Source organism: Lytechinus variegatus, chromosome 5, assembly GCF_018143015.1.
Source record: "Lytechinus variegatus isolate NC3 chromosome 5, Lvar_3.0, whole genome shotgun sequence".
In the NCBI taxonomy this organism is placed as follows: domain Eukaryota; kingdom Metazoa; phylum Echinodermata; class Echinoidea; order Temnopleuroida; family Toxopneustidae; genus Lytechinus; species Lytechinus variegatus.
In genome coordinates, this window is record NC_054744.1 from 30,667,165 (window position 1) to 30,692,795 (window position 25,631).

General features: G+C 36.7%; 1 protein-coding gene across 1 annotated transcript; it reads right to left on the reverse strand.

Annotated features, from left to right (window-relative positions):
* Positions 1–35: 35 nt before the first annotated feature.
* LOC121415405 (titin homolog) lies at positions 36–23,416 on the reverse strand. Its single transcript, XM_041608604.1, has 14 exons — positions 23,166–23,416; positions 16,069–18,533; positions 13,678–13,711; positions 12,388–12,476; positions 11,170–11,246; positions 9,788–9,873; positions 8,355–8,409; positions 7,905–7,974; positions 6,877–6,924; positions 4,391–4,616; positions 3,976–4,039; positions 2,479–2,607; positions 1,435–1,530; positions 36–896 (listed from the first exon to the last, which is right to left on the reverse strand). The coding sequence occupies exons 2-14, from the start codon at positions 18,464–18,466 to the stop codon at positions 789–791; spliced, it is 3,480 nt and encodes a 1,159-aa protein (XP_041464538.1). The 5' UTR covers positions 18,467–18,533; positions 23,166–23,416; the 3' UTR covers positions 36–788.
* Positions 23,417–25,631: the final 2,215 nt, after the last annotated feature.

The following is a 25,631-nucleotide window of genomic DNA, read 5'->3' on the forward strand; positions in this document are numbered from 1 at the left end:
ATAACTTTCTTATTTTACATCCGATTTTGATGAAATTTTCAGCATTATGCTTGTTTCATTTTTCTCTATTGATTCAAATCAACATTTTCATGGGGTGGACTTAAACTTTAAGGATATACCTCTTGTGAGATAAATCCAGGGGGAAAAATTACACAGGGGCTTGAGGTGATGTCAACTCTGAAATGCTCAAAAGAGCCCTGATTTTTTTTTCTAATGCCCCAGAAAATCCCTATTTATTACAATGTTAAAGCTTATTCAATGTTGCAAATTTATACAACTGAATTTTTTTTAAAGCCCTGGAAAATCCCTATTCATTACAATGTTAAAGCTTATTAGATGTTGCAAATTTATGCAGATGGTTTGTGAAAATTAGCCCCTGAAAATCAATAATCATATATTTTTTGCCTGGATACACATCTACCCATGAATTAAGGGAAAGCTTTATCTGAGAGAAGGCTTAAACTTGCTGCTCACTATGCAATCTGATGCAACCTCTTTTTTTCACAAATGATATTTTGCATTACCGGTAAATATGAAAAATCAAAATAGGTAACTTTGATCTTCAATACTTTATACACGTGTAGGCTGTAATACTTGCATCATATGCCATAATATTTTTTCAGAAAATCAGAGTACAAACAGATATCTTTTTGAAACTTTCAAAGCTGCTAAGTGAGATTCTCCTCTAATATATTTCAGTGGTCAGCATTTGCTACGACCACACCTTGACCAATTGGTACTGCTATGGTGAGCAAATGTCCTTAAGTACAAACAAATACACATTATGATCACCCAATGTCCAGATCTCTTGCAACCTGTAGACCATCCGTATGAACGAGTACTTCGGCTTCTTCTTCTCCAACCTTATTAACCTTCTGGTAGGCAAAATTAAGAGCCTGAGACAAAACATAAATAAGACACAAGATTTTGAAGAATAATAAAATATATATATTCTCAATAATGATAATGATAATATGCAACATTTTTTTAGTGCTGTAATACAATGCACAGGTACCCTGATCAGGCAATCAAGTATTCAAGGAATTCCTTCCTACCAGGTACCCATTTACTACATGTACACCTGGGTGGTGAGTGGCAATGTAGATATAAAGGACATAAGTGCTGCAGTGGGATGTGAACCCCAGACCTTGTGGTTCAAGTTTCAGAGACTAATCCACTGAGCCACAACTCCTCTCTTCTCATTTTCTTGGGAATAACTAATGCTTTTTATCCACAAAATTGTCTATAACATTTAACAAATGATCTGAAAAATTCTCAAAATGTTACTTTTACAGTCATTGACTATCAAACATGAAACACAATTTGAAAATGAGTGACAATTTGAATAAAAGGTATTGAATTGAACAAACGAATAAATGCATGGTCGAGTACAAAATGAATCAAAAAAATTCATGGAATGATTTTAAATATTACCTCAGGAAGAGCAACATCCATGATGTACTGATGACTAGACTTAAGAGATTCCTCAATGGTAAGTACATCCTTCAAGTGCTTCATAATTTCATGTCGCTAAATAAGAAAACAAAGAGACACATGTACTTTAAAGCGATGTTAAAGCCTTTATTTTATTTGGTAAATCCCCCGAAAGTGAATGTCACTACTCAAATTCATCATGCCCTAAAAAGCCTGTACCCCATGCCTGTACAGATTTGGGAATAACAAGATAAGCAGAGTAAGACAACACAAAAGACAGGAGTAGTGTATTTAGATTAACATTGTATTGAGCAGCAAACCCAGTAATTAAAGGCCATTCTCTATCAGAGGCATACCTCTAAAAATTGCAAGTCTATAAAAAAACACAAAATATATACTTTTTCAACATTGTAAACATTTCAACACTACCATATAGATATACTTTAAAAAATATAGGAACACATGGTCATTATTGGTGATTGGTGTGTGTTGGTGCGTTGTGTTCTTTCCTCAGAATGGGGACTGTCCACAGTTGTTAAGTCAGAGGCATGGGGAATTCCCCTCTCCTCAATATCAACATGAATGCAGACTAAAGGCTCTGTCACATCATTCTATGCAAACAACCTTACATGTGACTTGCAGGAGACTATTCTGATTACAAGCAGGTCATTCACATAGACAGTATCTCGCACGTATCTTGCACGCACTTGCCTGCAGGAGCACATTCAAGTCTGATTTGCCCACAGAAAAGTTTTGAACATGCTCAAATCTTTGTTATGGGCGAGCTGCAGGTGATTGTCCACAACTCTTCCACAAGGCTGCACAGAACGATGTGACAGAGACTTAGAGATCAGATCAAAGAAGAAATGGCATCAACATTTTTTGCCTGACAAGTTGTCAGATCTGAGAACTTCCCTTGATTTTGATTGGCTGAGAAGCACAGTTGCTATGGTTACTTTCGCAAAAAACAGGACTTGTCGGATAAACATCCAAGAAATATTTTCTTGAAATGCTCCCTTGGGGGAAATGGGTGTATTATCTTACCTTCTCCTCACTGATGAGTGCTCCAAAGGACCCCCGTAGCAGTCTTCCTTTATCAATGGGTTTATTGGATAAAAACCATTGGTGTCTCAGACTTGCCACTTTTCCACGTTGGATACTGACCAAGTATTCCTATGGTGAAATATAAAAGGACAGTCGGGGTAACAATCTAGAAATGAGCTTGAACAGAATTCAATAAATGACCACCCAATTTGGTGCATGTATAAATTGAGAATGGTGCCAAATGATTATGGTAAGAAATTTGCAATTGCTGAGAAATTGAGAGACCAAGCATGGCATTATTTATAAACCAGGGTCCCGTACCAAGAAGATTAGTGATTAATCCATATGCTTGATTTTCATGATTGATTGTACATCGTACTCAATGCAATTAATCATAGAAAAATGTTCTACGATCATTGCTAAGCTTTGTCTTAAAGGCCTCTGACTTTTTCCACGCAATGCATTGTCCGCTCATTAGACAAGGTGGTTCACAGACCACGAGTCTCACCTAATTTTGCAATCAATAAATTATGTGATATGATCTTTTGACCCCTAGATGACCTTTGACCACATATCATTCTTAAGAACACATATGTGGTATTACCACAAGATCATTTCTACCAAGTCTAAACACAATTGGTGCAGATTTAAAGAAATGAGAGTAATTTGAACGAGAACTTAAAAAAAATATTAACATGACCTCATATTATTTGACCTTTTGACCCCTAGGTGATCTCAGACCCCAACATTCTCGCCTGGTCACACAAGATATTACCTAAGGATAATATGTAACAAGTATGGACATAATGGATGCAAGAATAAAGACATGAGATCAAGTTGAACAAAAATTTTAACATTTTCAAACAGACCAACGGAAAAAGTGATTACTAGGTCTCTCCCATACTTCGGTCATGTGAGACAAAGAGTGTGTAATACAAGCATGGTAGCAGCAGGAAGTGGATGCCATCAAAATCACTTTCTTCAATTTTTATTTTTACCACCACCAATTAATCCAAGGCCACCAAATGCCATTGCTTGGTATGTCCTATTGCCCCCTGTTGGCATCAGATATTGTTTGTGCCCATTTTTAATGTTTCCAACTGTGTGCAGTAATATATAAAAATGTGCCCTATAGAAAAGAGGCTTTGCCAAAAAAAAAGAAAATTTGCAGGTGTGTTTACGGTTTTAAGAATATCTTTTATTTCACTTTTTTTACAACCTACTAATTTGTTTCAATTGTAAGATTGCATAGTAAATATTTTCTTGCAACACTCCCTTACTTCATGAGCATTCCTCTGCCTATACTAAGAAGATATTATTACTGCATGTACATGTTTTGCAAATTCTGGTCTGAAATAATGCTTGGAGTTAGGTAATTATCAAACTTATGAAAGGCCGACTTTAGCAGAGTCTACTGTAAGTCAATCACATAATTTTCAATATCAAACCCTTTTTTTCTCAATTCTAATTGTTCATCATTTATGTAATTTTACCTACCATTGCTTCTTGACTTCTCATGAGTGATAGAAGACGTTTCTCTTTACGTTGCCACTTCCTTTTCCTATAGATGGATAGAAAATTCACAGTTCTGTTGTGGTAACAATCTCAGAAACAGTTTGAATAGAAACTAATACTATTATAACCCAAGAGTTTGCATGTGTAATAAAGTGACTAGTGTATAGACTACACATTCCTGCCCCACCCTATTTGCTACGTCATGTACGTGAGATGCTAGATTTTACATGACGCTATTTATGTAAATTACCCATGACACCTGACCCCACGACACGATGATGTTATCCCTACACATTATTCAAATCAGCAGAATCTTCCTCTTTCATGATGTTGATGAAGAGGACAACTATAATGATGATGATGATGTTGTTGTTGTTGATGATGATGACCAACTTACAATTTAGTCATTTCTTTGGGGTCTCTGTGGAAGATGTTCCTATCAATGCTCAATCTATCTTTCAGGCTCTGCTCCTCCTCATCCTTGTCATCGTCGATATCATCAATGGTACAATGGCTGGTCCTTGAGTAGTTTAAGGAATCTTCTTGGATGTTGTGACCGACCCTGAGGAGGGGGGATGAAGGGGATAAATCACAAGGCGATGGGGGCGGAGAATCAGGGTATGCTGTTAGAGAAAGAGAACAAAACAAAAAGTGAAACTGACAGATTATAAAGTAAAAAGTTACAAAGCACAACAGTGCAAGTTTTATACATTTTTACTTTTGCCATCCTGAGTAGTTTGCTTCAGAAAAATAACAAATTAGCAGGACGACATTAGGCTTTATAAAGTGTTTCTGAATGATACCACCAAACTTGTTATTCCGAGAACAAACCTCTCCATAGCAGAAAAACGTTTTAGTATAGCTGGATCTAGACTTTGGAATACACTCCCCTCTTCCATCCGAACACCGACCATATCATCTTTCAAACGACAACTCAAGTCATATCTTTTTCCAAATATCTAGCTTTCTATTTTGATTTATTTAGTATGTATTTGTTTTGATGATTTTTGCTATCACTGTTTGGTTTGACTTGGCTAACCCATCTGGGGCCTGGTGGCCTCAAGTGCTATACTAGAGCTTCTTGTGAATGATGTGCTGACCGGGCTTGTCCCTTAAATTGTTGGTGAACGAAGCAGCAAGCAAGAGGCCACCAGGCCTCATCTGGCGCAGTTGAGAACACCAATAGTTGATGCAATTTAATGTATATAATTCTATACTTTTTGTTACTTAACATTCATATTTATATTTTATTTCAGACAATTATAAGCGCTGTGATACTTTTTGTGTGTAGCGCATATAAATAACCGTTATTATTATTATTATTTCTCACTGTCCTGCATTCTGGGATAGCATATATGGGATCAGGAGATTACTGGAACATATTGGGTTTAACTAATTTCTAGATTTCCAGATAACAGATTTGTTTTGTTTTGTACTTTACAATTTGCAGAGGAAAATAACTGACAATATTTATCATATCATTTTAATTCAATTTCAATCAAAATTTCATTCATTCATTCAAATAAAACACCAATATACCTCAGAGCATATTGTAAATGGAACTTCCGATTTTCTAAGATTAATCACTATTAACAATTGCCTTATCGTCCATTTTGTACACGTTTGTCAATGAAGAAAACAGAACATGTGGTTTAGAAATATAAAAGAACGCAGAATTAGCATTTTAGGAAACAGGAAACCAAAGACCTCACATTTTTACTACAATTTTATTGCTCCAGTTCACACCATTTTCACACAATGGATTAATTATCACTTGGTTTCCATTTCACACAAAGTTCACCATTGTAATGCTAGTGATCTTATTAATTGCATTGGGCCTTGCCATTGAGAGTATGCTCAAAGGCACTTGAAAGCTGGTGACATCCTGGGCAGTATGAAACTATGCTTCTTAAAAGAAAGGAAAGTAAAACTCCCTGCTGGGTGAGAAATTAAGAGGAATATAATATGAGCTTTCAAGATCTATTCATGTTTGATTCAGGAAGAATATGACTGTAATTAAGATGCAATGCAGGCTAGTCTCAGATTGTACATAGCCCCATCCATTCATTTGTCTGTGTGAATCTCGGCAGACTCGAGCTAATTTCTTATCATTGTCCTGATTCTCACAGCATATACATGTACATCTTTGGTGCATTTCGATCAATATTTTCAATCGTTTTGAGGCATTTCTTTCTCATGACTGTTACGATAAAGAGGCAATGGAACAAATAATCTAATTAAAACATCAAAGAAATATAGTACCAATTATTACAATAACAAATAAAAAAGTGATAAAAACAATATCAAGTTAATCATTAAAATGAGAAAAGACAGTATACAGCTAATGTAATTGTTTTGAGATGAAAGGAAGAGAGAACACTCAAAAGCAAGAGTGTGGGGGCATTGTGGTCTAGTGATTTTGACTCTCGCCTTTCAATCAGATGGTCCTTGGTTCAAATCTCAGCCATGGCAGTGTTTCCTTCAGCAAGAAATGTACCCACAGCGATGAATGGGTACCCAGCAAGATTCATTCCTTGAATGCTCAGCACTGGAAATGGCAGCTCAGGCTAAAGCCGGGGTGATAGTGAACCGGGACTAAGAACAGATTATTTTAGAACGATGGCCCTATTCATACATGTAAATGTGGAGTTGCTATGGTTGAGCGGTCCAAGGCATCTGACAAGTCACATGAAAGTCTAGGGTTCAATTCCCAGTCACTGCAGCTGCGCCCATGAGCTACACATTTACTTGACAGTGCTCCTTTACCTGCATCCAAATGAATGGAAATGCTATATGCATGCTTGGTACAGTGTAACTATGTGCGCCCTTGTTTGTTTTTGTTTCTCTTTATATTATGAATTAAGAGGAAATACATGTACACACCTTCACTAGGTTTGAAGAAGTCTTCATGGGAATTCACTTTTCCAAGACCTGTAGAATGAGATAAAGTCAGGTCAATCAGCATATGTCTATCTTTTGAGACAGCACAAATCTTCTCAATTTAGGGAGACAAAAAATTGACTTTGGAAGAGAAGTTATGCATGCTATGTACAGTTATGCTCTGGTCCTTAACAAATAGTTTCTCCTCACCCACTCAGCCAATTATTCAAACTATAGGGCTTTGCAAGAAAATGACATACAATTGCAAACCAATAAGTCCCTGAATTCAATAACCTCAACAAATCTGTGTTTAATCAAAGGACTTGCAGTTGATTTTTGGACCTATGCTTCATTTTGGAATTTTCAGTTTAAGTGCAATATGTTCATATACATGTATTACATTTTGAACAAATGAACGTTTAGAATGGAAGGACATCCCCCCCCCCCCCCCCGAGAAAGCATTTCATGGGGGCTCAGTGTGATTTTGCCCTCAAAATGCTCATAAGAGCAAATAAAAAAAAAAGCCCTACAAACTCCCCATTCATTGCAGTGTTAAAGCTTATAAATCTAATGCTACACAGAAGGTTGTGAAAAGGGTTTACTACCACTTCGTCCAATTGCCAACTTGTCTACTATCATTCCGTCTACCATCAGTTCGTTCAATAACTACATGGTCTAATTGCCAATTTGTCTACTCACCATTTCATCTAATAACCAGTTGGTCCAATAGCCATTTAGTCCATATACCATTTGGTCTAATTGGACTACGTGTTAATTGTACAAAGTGAATGAAAACGAAATCGATATTACGAAATGTTGAACGGAACGGCATTAGACTAAAAGAAAGGAGACAATTTGGTGAGTGGACGAGTTGGCAATTTACCCTGAAAAGTAGCAAAAAAAAAAATTCGAATAAAATTTTTTGCCTGCCCCCCCAATAAAAATCTTGTTACCAGAACTTTTCTAAGAGGAGGCACATCCAAATCAATGCAAGACCAATTGGAGGATTAAAAGACATACCATAAACTCACCTATTTTCATGATAAAGTCATTCGCTATCTGGACGGCTGTGTGGAAATCAGTTACCCCTTTCCCCTTTTCCTGTGAAAACAATTCATGTTACAAGGTATTTAGAGATAGTTATACAGTAAATTTTGATTCCGAGAGGGTGCCATGACATAATATCATATTATAAAGTAGGAATGGCAAAGTGTAGATTGACATCTTATAGGCTGCTCATGCTGCAGTGGGATTTGAACACATGGCTTGCTGATTACAAGGACTAAGTCTGAACCACTGCACTGAAATTCTTCCCTTATGAAATGTAACCATACTGGGTCTAGCTTAAAAAGGGAGCTAGTTGGCATTGACTTTATAATTGTGATGAATGGACAATCTGGCCAGATGTGCAATAACTATGCATAAAAAGTTGATTATCTGACTTTTCATAGTAAGTGACACAATGATATATTTATACTCACTAGGTATTCTTCTTTTTCTCTACAGTTATAAGGCTTCAGGTATCGGGAAGATTTTCTGTAAATTAAAGAGAACAAAATAAACAAGTGGAGCACCTCTGGCAGTCTCACCTGCAGTTCACAATTCAATATAGCAGCAGTGCTGACTTTGAAAATGACTATAGAATAATCATTCACAAAAAACACCATTCATATGATGATAAAATACTAGATCACTGACCCTAAATGACATTTGACCTTGATCGTGTGACCAAAGACTTGTTCAAGACAATTAGTGATACTTGATTACCCTTATGTCCACCAATTCATGAACTAGATCCATAAACTTTCAAAGATGTGATGGCAATTCAGCAAATATCCCTAAACATGGCCAAACTTCATTGACCTTAGTCATGTGACCTGAAACTCACTTAGGATCACTGATGCTTGATTAACCTTATGTCCAATTTTCATGAACTAGATCCATATACTGTACTCTCAGTTATGATATCTAAAAAACCTAACCTTAGTTAAGATTTTGTTTTGATTCCCAACATAATCTAAGTTCATTGACCTGAAACTCAGGCAGGGTGTTCAGTCATACTTGATTACTTAAATGTCCAAGTTTCAGGAACCAGATTCACAAACATTTCAAGTTATGATGGAAATCAACAAATACCCCCAACATGCCCAAAGTTCATTGACCCTAAATGACATTTGAACTATATGTGCATATATTTAACTGTGCTGTAATTTAGAGCTTATAAAATGCTTGTAAACATATTAAGAAAAAGGGAAAATATGATGTAAGGGGATTAGTTGAAAAGATAGGTTTTCAGTCTACGGTTGAACATTTTGACCAAATAATAAAAAAAGTCTTTATTGAAAATTCTCCAACTTCAATTTTTAATCTGATTAAGATGAAATCGTCAGTGTTTTGCTTGTTAAATTCAGCTCTGGTTAATATTCAGTTTATATCACATTCTAGTACATGTACCCAGGCATGGAGTCAAGGCTGGTCTCGAGGCCACATATTTCCAGCCTTGGCTTCGGCCTCGGCCCGGGTCACATGTATGAAGTCTATGGGAGAAGGTTTTCTCCAGCAACCTTGTGACTTTGAATTACCGGCCTCGACTCAACCCCTGCTAGTACACCTTTAAGTTGTCAAATCTGCTCAAAAGCTCTTCAAACCAAACATATTTTCATATACACACACACACACGATGATATTCAAGACTTTCAACTTAATCTTAAATTCATTTATTCAAAGTCTCTAAAAACAAAACAAAACACATATCCTGCTCTAGCTTCACAACACTTATTAATCAATTGCCACAGTTTCAATTGCATATCAACAACAAACAGCAAATCAAACAAATGTTTCCTATAGTTTTTATACCTTGCAATAAATATGAAACTGGAGATTGGATTGGCTGTGCGAAACTGATGATACTTACGCTTGAAAGTACTGTTCTTTCGTTTGGTGAGTCTTGAAGACAGTGTAGACTCGTCTCGACAAATTCTCTCCAGCTACTTCAATTACCTGCCATGAGAAACAATAAACATATACAAAGAATGCCATTTGTATTTGATGTTTAATGTGAACTGCATCCACAACTTTCCATGAAAACTCTCACTTTTTACACTACCTTTTATATACATGTACATGTAGTGATTGGATATAAGAAAGCTACAAAGATTATTCCAAAATTTAAGTCCATTCCATACTTTTAAACATAAAATTGATAAAAAGTAGGATATTTTCAAGTAAATTGCAAAAATCCTCACATTTAACACATTTAACTATTTCATATCCTTCACATAATAACTGTTTTAGGGTAAACACATTCACAGAATGTAATGATGAATTTGAATAGTGACATTCTTATTCATTATATTTTATTTTCAATGGAATGGGGAGAGATTTACCAAAACTAATACACATAAAGGTAATCTGTAGAAGTTCAGAATTCCAGCTTCATAGTGCTGAGGTTTGTTCCAAGGTCTAATGAGAACATGTATACATGCATATCATACCCACTTTGCATTACCAGATTGTTGCAATGAATAAATTCTTTGTTAAAACCACTGCAACTCAAAATTTAAAAGTTTGAGGACGGTTCAAAAAAAGGTTGATTTTCAGATTTATGATGGAAGTAGCAGCCTTCTTTTCTTTGCTTCGGAAGAGATCTCTAGAAATATAAAGAGACAGTTTTCAGACTTCATGAGGTTGCCACCATTTCTGAATTTCCAAAATACACCTACATATAATTCTGAGCTGTCCTCAATTTTTAAAAATAGTTTTGAGATACCACACCAGGGCCCCATCTTACAAAGAGTTACGATTGATACCATCAGTGTCTTAATTTTTTATACAGGAAATTTGCACAATGTCCTCAGTTGTAAACAAAAAGAAGCATACTGAATTTTCAAGAAAACAATGAATGCATAGCTGCCAACCTGAGCAAGAACATTTCAATATTTTTAAAGCTGAAAATCAGTATGTTGCCGAGGAAATCAGTATTTTTAAAGAAATACCATACATGTACGACGACTCATAAAACTGAAACTTGAGAAATCAGTATTTTGCATGAAACCATTGAGTATTCTTCTCATTTTTCAGTACTAAATACTGAAAATCCGTACTACTTGGCAGCTCTGTGAATGCATGAATATACATCATACATGTAACTAGAAAATATTTTGAACAAACATGCATAATAGATGTTGATGTTGCTGGCCATCCATAGTTGTGATTGACTGAATCAATCATAGCTCTTTGTAAGACAGGGCCCTGGTCTTCAGTGATATAAATCAAGTGTTTTCTCTTTCTACTTACAACTGAAGGCCATCTTAGCTTGTCTTTTGGATCCTGGGCCCAGACTACATCACTAATGCTGAAGGCAGGTGGAAGGTCTAGAAATAGGAAGGGAGAAAATATAGAAAATTCTCAATCTCATCAAACATCACGATCACAAAGGGTTTGATACAATCAATCTTGAAAACATTGCAAATGTAGCCAAACTGAAATATTGGAGATAACGAAGTACATAAGTATATACTACTATTCAGTCAATATTCACTTTACTCGTCTACAAGCGGTTGGTATCTTTCAGATACATGTATGTTATGTACCAAATGGATTCATCCATTTGGTATACTATCAGTTTGGTCCATTTGGTCTATAAACTAATGCCCCCCCTCCCCTGGGGTTATGTACATGTGGGAACAAATCCATTAATATCTTTAAAAATGAATGAAATGAAAACATGAAAATAACCGATTGATAATTTTCTATCATCAAACACATTCCCAGAAGGATGGAATAAAGAAGAACAGGAAGGGGAAGACCAAAGAACTGACAAAAAGATATGGTGAAGAAGGAAAATGAAGCAATAGGGTTGGTCTGAACAAGGAGGATGCTCAAGACAAACAAGTGGACAGAGGAAGTGTCATCTTGTGGAGCAAGAGTCAGTGCCCAATCATAAGAAAATGCTAACTGAAATAAGGAATGATGATTCCTTTTTAATCTTCATTATATTATGCATTAACTTTAAAAAGAGAGAAACAAAAGATAATAATACCCTCAAATTTATCCAGGGTAGCCAATCCAGTTCCAAAAACTATTCAAACTACTTGTACCTTGGTCACATTTGCTCTACGGCGGCCGTACGGCGAGTCGAAAACAGTCGTTTTATTCATTTTTATTCAAACCATTTATGTGTAGTTGGTTAAAAAAAATGTTAAAACGGCTGTTTTCGGCTCGCCGTATGGCCGCCGTAGAACAAATGTGACCAAGGTATTAACACTATATTATTACCCCAGCTGTAGGTGGGCTGCCTAGCTGCTCAAGCATTCAAGGAATTTCTTCCTTCCAGGTACCCATTTACTGCACCTGGGTCGAGAACGGCATATGTAAATAAATGCCTTACCAAAGGATGGGAGTGCTGTGGGATTTGAACCCCGGACCGCATGGTTCACTTAATAATGCATCAATGAAAGATGACCATTCATTCATTTATAAGGCTTAAAATAAGTTGAATTGGGTCCAGTTTACCTTTGGTTTTGGAGTCTGGTGTAAGTACCGGATTAATGAGTTCATCATCATCGACTCCACTGTCCTCATCATGGGATGCATACTCCTGTCTGAGAAAACATCAAACATAAACAATTCAGTGGTAGGTTTTGTGTATAACGACCACCTGCTGACAAAAACTGTACAATGTTTGTAAATAGTGCTCCTTCGGTGTTCTCTATGTATAGGTTTAACTGTATTACCAGAACCTGTCTATAAACACCATTTGCTCAAAGAGACGATATTTCTTGTCACTGTATGGTGGCCTTGGGGGTGAGGGGGGTGGGAGTTTGCGTATTCTGAGTATTAACAGTAACTTCAATTGAAATAAATTGGTAAAAAAAATATGGTGATTTGGAGGCATAATGTTGTTAAGGCAGTGTACAAAAAAAGAAATTATGGTTACTTTGTACTGATAAAAGGATCAAAGTTGAGGTTAATGTACATGTACATCTTTTTTTAGCACTCCAATTCAATATCAAAATCTACATAAGCATTTCCAAGAATCAATGCAAATAGAATGAGGAACTTTGATATAATGGAAATGTTTAATCCAGTTTTATCATCTTGAAATCATAATCCATACTGTGAATGTCATTATTGAGTTCTAAGTTCAAGAGGACAAAATATCAAATCCTCCATGCAAGAAAAATCCAAAGATTAAAGTTCAGTTTTAGTAGAATGACAATTCTGCAACAAGTTGTTTCTAGAATTCTTGTTAATTTCTATCTCATGATTTGATTTATGTGTATATTGAACAAATAAGAAAGTCCAATAATACTGGCATGTTTGCCCGGTGATATACATGTAATGGTTGTAGGGTATTACCTTCAATACATACTGTAATATTGTGACATGCAGTCATGCACTAAGCTCCCTTTCTAAAAGGAGTAGCCTTATTTTCAATAAGCCTGAAGAGATAATGCATGTAGGCCTCTACAATTATTAATTATTTGAACCACCCTAGTTACAAACACAAATGCTAAATCTGAGATTGAAGCAATTCATCTATTTGGAAACTGTACACAGAAACATTTGGGACCTCAAACATGTACATGTACAAATCTAGTCTATTCATTCTAAGAGCTTTTCCTTTCTTTCACAATGAAGGAATATCATTTGTATTGAATTCTGTTTGACTATGTTTTTTGGTCATACATGGCATTATGAACTGAAGCTCTTAACTCTGTATCTCCTATTTCTCAGAATCCAACGTTCCCTTTAATTTTTCCATGATATCAAGAGTTTTTAAAGGCTGGATTAAATTCCTACCTGATCATGTCTATATTCTGCCCTGGGTTTGAGTCTGAATAGAAAGAAAAGATAAATATGATTATTAACAAAAGTACTTGAAGTCTAATGGTACACTAACTGTCCAACTTTCAGTTTCACAAAGCAGCTCAAAGATAATTCAAATATTGGCACATACATGTGCACTGAAGAGCATACAAACCCAAACCTACATTGTAGATACTGCATACACTGTATTAAAGCCTGCAGAAAAGTGTTTGATAATTATCATTATTTGGCGCTTCAATGTGCATCATTCAAGAAAAAATGAATAAAACAAGGAAACACATCATGGATACATATCAACCATCCTGGGATGTTCATTCATCAAATTTGACAATATTTCACATTGCCAAACAAATACACAAACCTTCAGGTAAGCTCATTCTTGGTTTCCTGTGTTATCAAGAATCAAGGATTTGTTTCCTGTTTTCTTTCTAATTGTATTTCTTTCTTTTTGTGTCTGTTATGTAGACAATGAAATAATTCTTGATATCCGCTGAGCTACATATACATTATCGGGATACCTGCCACACATTAAATATATTAATTCAAAATTGAATCTGATAACATTTAAAGTCTTGCACATAACCTGTACATTACAGTGGTGCTAAAAAAAATAATAGTGAAGCCCATCAGAAAATGCACTGTGTGTTGACAACACTACAATGTTTGACGAGCCCAGAGAGAAAAAAACTTTATTGAATGTAATATGTTATCACCAGATTTCACAATTAAATACCAGTATCTAAGACATGGTAGAACTTTAAACACTTGAAATATGTTCATTTTCTGGTGGGGTTCAATGTATGTAACTTTCAGCACATGGTACATACTGTATGTATGAGTATATTTGGATAGTTTGCCACCTGGACTAAAAATGTGAATAATTGGAACATTCAAATAACAGAATACAAAATATAGCAAGATATCTGTACATATACTCCAGGGAAAAAAATGAAACAAATTAAAAAAAAATTCTGTGAGCAATTTCTGTAGAGTGTAGATGGAGGAGCTACAGGTAGGACTGAAGACTATTCTACTAAAATGTGCCCAATCAAGTCAACCCAAACAACAAGTTGATTTTAATAAAAAGAGAAAAATCGAACAAGCATAACACTGAAAATTTCATCAAAATCTGATGTAAAATCAGAAATTTATAACAGTTTAAAGTTTCACAATAATTTCACAAAACAGTTATATGCACATCCTGGTCAGTATGCAAATGAAAGGACTGATGACATCACTCACTATTTCTTTTTTATTTCATTTTTTACATGAAATATGAAATATTCTAATTTTCTCCTCATTTTCCTGTGAAACAAAATTTTATTCCTCTCTGAACATGTAGTATTTCTACTGTTATAACATTTTATGGTTCAGTTAAGTTGGTCCTTAATGTCAAATTGGTAAAAATTGAAATATTGTATGATTCAAACAATAAAAAACAAAAGAAGTAGTGAGTGATGGACATCATTGACTCTTACATTTGCATGTCACTGAGTTGTGCATCTACATGTAGTTTAACTTTTTCATGAAAAATAAGCAAAACAATAATGACATTCTTATTTTACATCCAATTTTGATGAAATTTTCAGCATTATGCATGTTTGAGTTTTCTCTATTTTTCAAATCAACATTTTTCTGGGGTGGACTTTTAAATGTGTATCATCATTATTTGTTGTCTGACAGTTTGTCAGCCCATACAACATTCTTTGGCTTTGATTGGCAGAGAAGCACAGGGGTCTGACTGCTACTATGGTAACTGATGAATAAAACAGACTTTGTACGATATCCAACAATCGACTATCATGATGAAATGCTTCCCTTTTTGGACTTGCTGTTACTGTCCAAGAAAGGTGCTCTGACAAAAATAATCCCAACAACAAGATCTTACTGACATGACACATAATCTGTACAAGAAATCAAATGCCATGCTGTATTAGCTTGTGAGCTGTTTCACAAGATGCCTGGTGACTTCTGCAATGTACCAGACTTAACATTTTAGAACAGTTTCCCAGTTGTGAATGAGTCAGCCATAACTTTATGAACAGCTTTATGAAACACCACCAGGGAATGAACAAGTCACTGAGAGAATTGGGGGAAGGGGAAGGGGAAGGAGGGAGGGAGGGGAGTTGGTTGGGGGTATATTACTTTTGAATCAAAGTACAGTTCAGAACCCCCCAATACTGTACATTCTTGTACATTGTACTTTACATGTGCATAGTCATCAAGGAAAAAAAGAAAATTTGATAATTTCCATCTTTCTGCTCATAGTGCATTTGTAAAAAAACAATTTATTCAATGGGTCTGAAGAAAATATGCACATGTAGTGTACATGTAGATAATTAACTGGATAAAGTCTAAACTCACCTCTGCTCTGATTTGGTTCATCTGATGTCTTCACAGGATCATCATCACATTCTAGGGAGCACTCCTGGAACTTCCTCTTCCTAGTCGGTCTAGCCTTGGGTGGCCTACCCCTCCTCTTCTTAGACCCAACCATCTGATCAGCCTGGACGGATTCTTGATTCTCCTTGGGAGATGGTGGTGAGGTGGACTCAGAGACTCTTTTCAAAGCAGATTCAGAAGCGGCAGTCAGGTCTCTGATCATATCACTGGCAGATTTTTTGCTGTTGGCTCTACGCCGCCGAGCTCTGTAGATAGGTCTCTTCTCCGGAGGTGTTGGTCCGTCTACATTTTCATTACTTTCAGGCACTTCTTTCTTTTCAGGCACCAACTCAGGGACTGTCTCTGGGGAGGTTTCCACTGAAGCATTAGAGGATGGTTTGTCCCGTTTATCAATCACATCTTTAGCAGTCTCAAACTGCCTCTGCTTTCTGGGTCGTTTACACACCCTCCTACTTCCTCTCTGTGTTCTTATCAAGGCCTTCTCTTCCCTCAAATTGTCACTTTCACCCTGCTCATTGCTTAGCAGTATTATTTCATTCTGTTTCTGTGAGGATCTTGGACTTCTTCTCTGCCTCTTTGACATTTTAAGAACATCATGACAAGGAGAGTTCGCTTCAACACAAGGTTCATTCATGTCGGTTTCTTTGAATTGATCTTCTTTAGCCGTCAACTTCTCCCGCTCATGACTTCCTTTAAGTACAGGGATTGCCAAGTCTATTCTCTCCCTGAGAGTATCGTCAACATTCAACTGATCTCCTTCCCCTGCTTCTGAAATATCTTCCACATTCTGATAAATAGATTCGTTGCATCTACCTGTAGCATCCAACAAAGGAAATATGGGAGCACCGATATATATTTGACTACTAACTGGTTCACAATCTTTATCGTCTATTTCAGGAACAGCATTTCCATACAAATTTTCACCGTGGCCATCTTCATTCATCAAAGCTGGCCTTCTTTCCTTTCGATGTACTGGACCTATCCCTACCTCTTCACATTCAAAACAATTCATTTCATGCTGGATGCTTCCCTCATCTCTATCACAATCAATTTTTGTCCTACTTTCGAGTGAAGCTTGCTTTGATGTAGACAAAGAATTTTCTTCTTTGTCCCATTCTACATCTTCACACATTGTCTTTGAATCCTTGCAACGTGCAACCGACTTTGAAGGTGTTTTAGACTTACGTGTAGATTTACGAATAATCATGTATCCATTCTTTTTCCTCCTTGTTTTTCTTCTGGTTTTAAGCGAATTATCATTACCCTCGGATGCATCAATGATTTGGCGCTCTGTTTTCCCTTTTTCAGAAACATTATGATCATTAGGGATCTCTGATTCAGACAGTCTTTGGTGTCCAAGGTTAGTGAAAGCTTCATTTTTTTCAACATTTAAATCTCTCAATCCAAAAGCTGTCTTGGCAAAAGCATCACAAGTTCTCTCCAAATCCTCACCCTCGGATGCATCCATGCTTTGGCATTCTGTTTTTCCATCTTCAGAAACATTATGATCATAAGTGATCTCTGATTCAGACAGTCTTTGGTGTTCAAGTTTAGTGAAAGCTTCATTGTTTTCAAAATTTAAATCTCTCAATTCACAAGACGTTTTGGCATGAGCATCACAAGTTCTCTCCAAATCATCACCCGGCACTGCTCCATACCTTGACAAATGCTCAGTTACACTTGTTACTGAAGAGGATACACTGTCCAACTTTCTCTTAGCTGTGGTCACTTCCGGAATGCACTCCGCTTTGCCGGACTCTCCTAACGAACTATCTTCACATTCTACAGCCAACTCACATTTTGATTTTAGGTCTGCAATTTGGGGAGAAGAATCAAGACTCTTCAATTCATGTCCAACACGAATCTCTTGGTCAAAATCATCATCACTGCATTCATCCACCCAGGCACAACTAGAATCTAAGGTAAAATCTATTGATTCAGTGTCCCAGAGCTCATTGTCTGTCACACCCCTCACCAACCCTTGGGAGCTATCCATATTCTGATGAGCATCCACAGAGTGTTGGTCGTCCGACTGCTTCTCACAGCTCATTAAATTGGCAATAGGAAGTGATATTTCTTCTTCTCTCTTATGTTCTGTTTCACTCGCATCTTCAACATGATATCCATCAGGTTTTTCAACTGGTACTTGGATGTCTGTGAGAGTACAGGGCTTGGCAGCATTGTCAAATTCAGGCGGAACTTGTCCTGTTTCACTTGCATCTTCAACATGATATCCGTGAATGTTTTCAACTGGTACTTGAATGTCTGAGGGAGTGCAAGGCTGGTCGGCAGTGTCTAATTCAGGCGGAACTTGACCCACATAGATTGGCCTGTCATCATCAAAGGCTGTGCCTTCCATGTCTATAGGAATCTCATAATACCAGTGTTGTGAATCCTACAATAAAGGTGGCAAGGTGCATGTACGTCTGCAAGTCAGAAATTGATAAATTACAACAAAATAAGTCATTTGAATATGAAATCAAACAATAGATAATGTACATGTACAATAAAGGTGAACAGCTATCAGGTCTGATAAATCAGAGATTTACATGTATTTTTACAAACAAGAGTGTCGCTAAGGCGAGCACATAATACGCCCCCTGTAACGTGGAAAATGGAGTTATTGGTCAAGCAAGGAAAGTGGAAGGTGGCGACTTCACCTTTGACTTTCTGACCTCAAAATCAATAGAATTGCTGGGATCTATGCTAGCATCATACACACTAAATTATATGAGCCTACAGTAGGTTAAGTTAAAATGAAGTTATCGCATTTACAAGGACTGGAGAAGGCTAAGATGAAAACAGGTCACTGTGACCTTGAACTTTGACCTTTTGACCTCAAAATCAATAGGCTTCCTGGGATCTATGCTAGTATCATACACACCAAATTATATGAGCCTAGATTAAGTGAAACTGAAGTTATCGCGTTTACAAGGAAAAGTTAACGGACAGACAGACAAACAGACAGACGGACACCGAGTGTGATACCATAATATGTACATCACGTAGGATGGGCGTATAAGAAGAAATAAAAGTCAGACATTTGAATTTGCACTTTGTCCAGCACCACAAATTTGACATTTTTTAACCCTTCCTGTGACTTTAGTACAAGTAGAGTACGTTTCCATTTGTGATGTAAAATGACGGCCTTCAGATTATATCCAACAGAATATTTTATAAAACAAACTAGTTTGCTGTCAAAATAAAAATAAGTAAAAACAAAATTCCCATATTTTTGTACGGTTTTGATTCTACTAGGCCTAGTATAATCCTAGCATAATCTTGCGTATTAACAGTTTTAATCCAAAATTTTGATCTTGATTTGAAATAGTTTATAAGACTTTGAAAAATGTCCACTTTTACTTGGATTTGCCTATACACAGCGAATGGTGCTTGTGTGAAAATGGGAATTTCTCTAGTTTTAATAAATGTGTCCAACTAAATTATCACTAAAAATCTAAAATCACTGTTTAGGGTGAGTAAATCTAGGAAATCTGCACTAAATACATGTTCATAGGTTTGCTCATAAATGGCCATGTGCCATGAGGTCGCCCACCAAAAAGGGTGGTGCTGTTACATATTTTGGTTAATTTGTTGATTATTGCTAAATATCCTCTAAACCAAATTAGCTCTATTAACAAGTTTTATAGCATCATTATAAAGCTGAATCTATTGGCTAAATCTAGAAAGTTTCATTGATCTAGGATAAATGGAACTTCTTGGAACTTACACATCTTTAAAGACGGAGCACCAGGGGCGGTGCCATAAGCGGTGCCACTTGTACAAAGTCGGTGGGATTCTCAATATGTTCAGAAATATTCCAAGAGTTTCGAAAAAAAAATCCAAACTCTTGGAATATATCTGGTATTCCATTCTGAGCCATCCAATATAATATAAATATTCATGCTGTTTGGCCTGTGACCCTTGCGTGCAATGTTTTGAAATCGGCCGTGTATAATATGTGTGAGGAATTAGATACTGGCAAAAATCACCAATTTTGAGGATGACCGGAGGATAGACACGGAGTGAAATAAGGGTGAAGAGTAAGAAATTAAGCTTTTATTTATTGTTGATTTCTTTTTTTTTACAATAAATGTGCATTTTTTCCCACCATCTTCACCCACGTTACGCGACGCAAGCGTCCGTAGTATCGTGGGTGAAGAACAATAGAAAACAAGATGGCGGCGTAAACATCGGGCAAGTCTCTTCCTTCTTTTCATATTTTTCTCATATTTTTGATGAATTCTTGTCTAAAAATAAAATCCATAGCGTAGAAATGTCGGAAATGAAGTTGTATCCCATGTACATGATTTAGGGCTAGATCTTTTAGAGAGAAAGTAGAAATCTCGGGGGCGAAAGTTTCAGGTGTTTTGGTGGTACACACACACACATGTATAGAAAGGAAGACCTGGCTTAACCTTACGATAGTAAATGATTTTTACTCTCTAGAAGAAGCCTCCTGGCTAAGGTAGGTGGAGCGTAGTGTAGCGGTAGTGAAGTGGAGCCTGCAAGGCTGCATGAAGTCTTGACTGGGTACCTGTCACCCGACCCCCCCCCCCCCATCCTACAGATTTAGACCTAAATTAAACTCTACACTAAAAACTTTTGAAATATTATCAGAATATCAACAAGGCAAGGGGCACATAAGCATATTGCTCTGCGTCTCAACATCCAAGTAAATCCAAGTAAGACCAAGTAAGAAAGAAAGTAATATCACACAGGCACTTGTTCAACACAAACACAGTGTTTGCCCATACAAAAACTGGCTTTTCGTTGTAGGTATAAGTGGCTAAAAAAGCCTCCGGCTCGAGTCCAACTCCAACTTAAGCGGCTTTTTAATTAGGGGGCATACATGTAGCCCTAGGGGCCTAACTTCCCTTAGACAGGAATAATGGTCGTTTCTGGGGATTTATTCAACAATTTCTGACATTTAATACTATCATCCCCATCGAGTGGAGCAACATAGTTCAGCGGAACAACCAAAATACAGAGACTGGGTTCAGTCTGAAGGCGCTTTTGGTCTAAACTTAGTCTGTAACTTGTAAGTGTAAGTAGCGATCGCAACGGGTTCGCGTTTAACACATTTCCTATTCTGCCAACACACAAAATGGGCAAAATTCATTGAGCCAGTGTATCAACATTTCAAATCCTTTTTTCATAAAATGTTACGATCTTTTTCTATTATATCTAAACTTCTTATTTCTAGTCAATTTACTCACATTTGCATCGCAAAAATGTTGTTTTTAAGGCCGTTTTCGAGAGCACCACCTGTCCGTCGTCACACAATGGAAGTCGCCATTTTGGAAAATATGACTCCAGAACCGGGTTAATCTTGCAAGTTATTTTTACTTGTTGACACCCTCTAGGGGCATCAAATAACCATGTGTTATGTATCATTAAAATCGGCAGACTTTCTTCTACAAGTTAGTGACGATTTCAGTTCAATATCGGCAATGTTTTTCGTTACAAAAAGGAGTTTTTTGGACACTTACGGTAAATCGTGTTTCTATTTTCTTACTTCAAAGCTGTATAAACAGAAAATTTCCCAGGGAACAGTCAAATATCAGATATAAATTAATTCTTTGAAGTGTATTTGTATCAGAAAATCTAATTTTGATATATAAGAATGTGTCGCATAGCTGCGCAAGAGGCGAATGCAAGCCCATGTTGTGCCGCCTAGAGTGTGATTTTGGTGCCATGGGCATGGCTGACCGAAAGGAGTGAGTGGGCGTAGTGTCCGTAGGTGTGGTACTTGATGCATGTATGTTATTGTTAAACCCATTGAAATTAGTTGTAGGTGATAAGTTGTGCATTTGATTTCTGCATGAATTATGTGTATTGATGATAAATTAATGATAATTTCAACTTAATATTTCAAGAAAAAAAAAACAGGCGGGAATTAAAGCAGGCGCAGACCATGCATTGACTGCTGCCTGGTACTGGTATTAAAATGAATAGATACATGACTATACATGTATCTATATTCTGTTGTTTTGTGTCATCATATCAATAAGCTGTCTCATCAATTCACATGATGTACACAATAATGGGTCCCTGTTTTATTATGTTTACTAGGAGGGAGATTATTTTGTAAATGTGATTTTAAATGTAGTAGAAATTCAGATGTCAGAGACTTGCTTTTTAACTATATATTCCAATATATTTAATGTTACATGTAATATATTCTATAATTCTAAGCAGTGGAGTACATTTCTAGCTACTGTTGCAGCTCCAGCTGTCTGATCTCGCATTCTCAGATCTGCAAACAAAAAGAGACATCATGGTAATTATACAGAATACAGAGTGAACATGGACAAGCAGAAAGAAAGAAAAAATTTACTTGCAAAACTTAATTTTCTACTTTTGAATGATATAAATCTTACAGATACCGGGAAGTATAGTTGGACATTCATTTTTATTTTCTGATTAAAGTCTGTTGAGGAATGAGACCCCCAAGAGTTGATTAATTTTTTTTAACAACGCAAAGCGTTCCATGCATTTCTCTTGTCTTATTCTAATTTGTTATCTTACTATATTTTCACAAATAGAAGCTGTTTGAATAAGAAAAATATGAAGGTAACACAGCCATGCTCTACAAGATCACCTCTTGTGTTGCATTTTAGTCAAATTAACTTAGTAACCTACATGAAAAAAAAGTATGGAAGTTTCTTAGATCTACAAGTACCTGTAGATCTGCCACCCAATGGGTACTTGTCTTGGGTGGCAGAAAAGTTCTGCGTATAGCGTCCCTTTAAAAGGCCATATCTTCAGTTATGGTGCTCCAATTGTAATTTGGTCTTCACCATTGAATTTGTCTTGAAAAAACCTTTCAAGTGATGTATAATTTGTCTGTATTTAAAAAAAAATAAAAAATCATGTAATATAGCTAGTGTAAGGACTAAACTTCCCTAACATGCCTAAGCTTTTTCTTAGACTTTTTAGTCACATAATCACTCAAGATCAATATGATTCGCTTATAATATGATTTAGCAAAACAAAATGATTTAAAGGAATACAATTTTGAATACTTTTAGCATAATAAAGTTCAACTAACTTACACTTCACATCAGCATCAGACATCGACGTGAACTTCAGCTTCGGACCAGTACCGTACCTTATCGGGATTTGATTGGCATTGGCCCCGGCCGGTCAGGCGGCTGGCGGGTTGAGCGTGGGGGTCTAAAAAGCAGGGATCTGTCGACGCATATTCCCTGCTGGACCACTGCACTGTGTACTATACTGTATACCGTACAGGCATTTTTTTCGACAATAGATGGCGATTACCTACAGGCTACATGGTTGGCTGGTGGTGGTCAGCATCAATCTGGGGAGTGTTTCATCAATATTTTCATCCGACAAAAAGTTGTCAGATCTGACATCTTTCCTTGATTCTGATTGGCTGAGAGGCACTGTTCCTATGGTAACTGTCGGATAAACTGGTACTTGTCGGATAAAATGTCCGACAAGTTCTTTCATGAAACGCCCCCGGTTTTCGGGATTCGTGACTAGCCTGGGGCGTTTTGGGGAGTGAAAGTTATATACTGTACGTATGGAGTCACTCCCCACTAACGCCTGGGTTTCCTCCCTATACTTCCCCACATACGGGTACAAAACCAGAAACTTTTGCCCCCGAGAATTCTACTTTCCATCTAAAAGATCTAGCCCTAAAACATGTACATGGGTTCCAACTTCATTTCCAACATTTCAGCGATATTGATTTCATTTTTAAAGAAGAATTCATTAAAAAAACGAGAGATTTGTTTTGAAAAGATGGAAAGAGCTTACTTCGGTGTTTACGTCGCCATCTTGATTTCTTTGTCTTCCGCTTGGCGACAGCACGCAAATCCAGCGATTTGCGTGCTGTCGCCAAGCGGAAGACAAAGAAATCAAGATGGCGACGTAAACACGGAAGTAAGCTCTTTCCATCTTTTCAAAACAAATCTCTCGTTTTTTTAATGAATTCTTCTTTAAAAATGAAATCAATATCGCTGAAATGTTGGAAATGAAGTTGGAACCCATGTACATGTTTTAGGGCTAGATCTTTTAGATGGAAAGTAGAATTCTCGGGGGCAAAAGTTTCTGGTTTTGTACCCGTATGTGGGGAAGTATAGGGAGGAAACCCAGGCGTTAGTGGGGAGTGACTCCATACGTACAGTATATAACTTTCACTCCCCAAAACGCCCCAGGCTATTCGTGACCTCACCCCCCACCCTATCGAGAGAAAAAAGACACTACTGGAGACATTGGGACATATACTAGGGTAACTCAGCTCAGGGAGCAGGGTCGGCGATTTTTTTTTTTTTTTTTTTTATTCTTAAAAAAAACCGATTTATTTGATTTAAATCAGTTTTTTGTTTTTAAATCGTTTTTTTAACAATATTTTCTAAAACAAAATGGAAACACCAAAATTGACCCTTACACTGAAATTATCTTCAAAATCATGCATTTCACAACTAAAATGATTATCAACTTCTATTCTACTTTATAATTAAATCTATTCTAAATAGAATTTATATAGAATAATTATGTAAGTCATGACGAAGATGCTGTTCTGCATCCTCTCGCTTGGGATATTTAGCTCCTACTGATGACTGGACAGGTTTGGTCCAAGTTGAGGAACTGCCGTGGTACAGCCATGGGCGGAAATCCCAGGGGGGACAGGGGGGACGTGTCCCCCCTTCTAAAAATAGTAGGGGGACACAATATCAAATGTCCCCCTACTATTTTGGGTCTTTGGTGATGCTAAGAAATATATCACTGAAAATGTGAATAAAACGTGCGTTTTTTGACGAGAAGACCTTTTTTTTTGCTTGTCAAATATATTTTCGTCGAAATGACCTGAAATTTTAGGTAATAGCCTTTTTTTCAGACCCTTGTCCTTGTCCCCCCCCCCTACCTTTTGGGAGAGATTTCCGCCCCTGGGTACAGCTAATACTGCAAAGTTAGTGTTCCCATATTCAAACATGAAATGTGGATCAGTTTATTCTTTGGAAGATGACTCAGACTCACATTCTCGAAAGAGACACATTCTTGATTCTCAAGCCAAGGACTGAAAATCACATGTGTTTAATAAAGAAAATTACATTTCTTTTTGTTTCTTTAAACCTCCTTTGGAACTTGAGCCATGCTTGGAGTTTTTTTTTATTGTTAAGTTAAAGCATTGATTTGCAAAGCTGTGATTTGGGAGAAAGTTGCATGTTTATTTGAATTATTTCTTTTAGTACATTAAACCAGGGGCCCGTAACACAAAGGTTAGCAATGATCGTAGAACATTTTTCTACGATTGATTCCATTGACTACAATGTACAATCAATCGTGAAAATCAAGAGTACGATTAATCGCTAACCTTTGTGTTACGGGACCCTGGAGTTGTACATTGTATAATAAGTGCAATGATTTTTTAAAAAATCATACTGAGTAGCGAAAGTGAAGTAGGGGGGCTACGTGGTAACCGCTTATGAATTATTTATTCCTGGTTTGATGATATAAAATTGATAAAATCTTTCTATTTTGAGTAAAAAAAA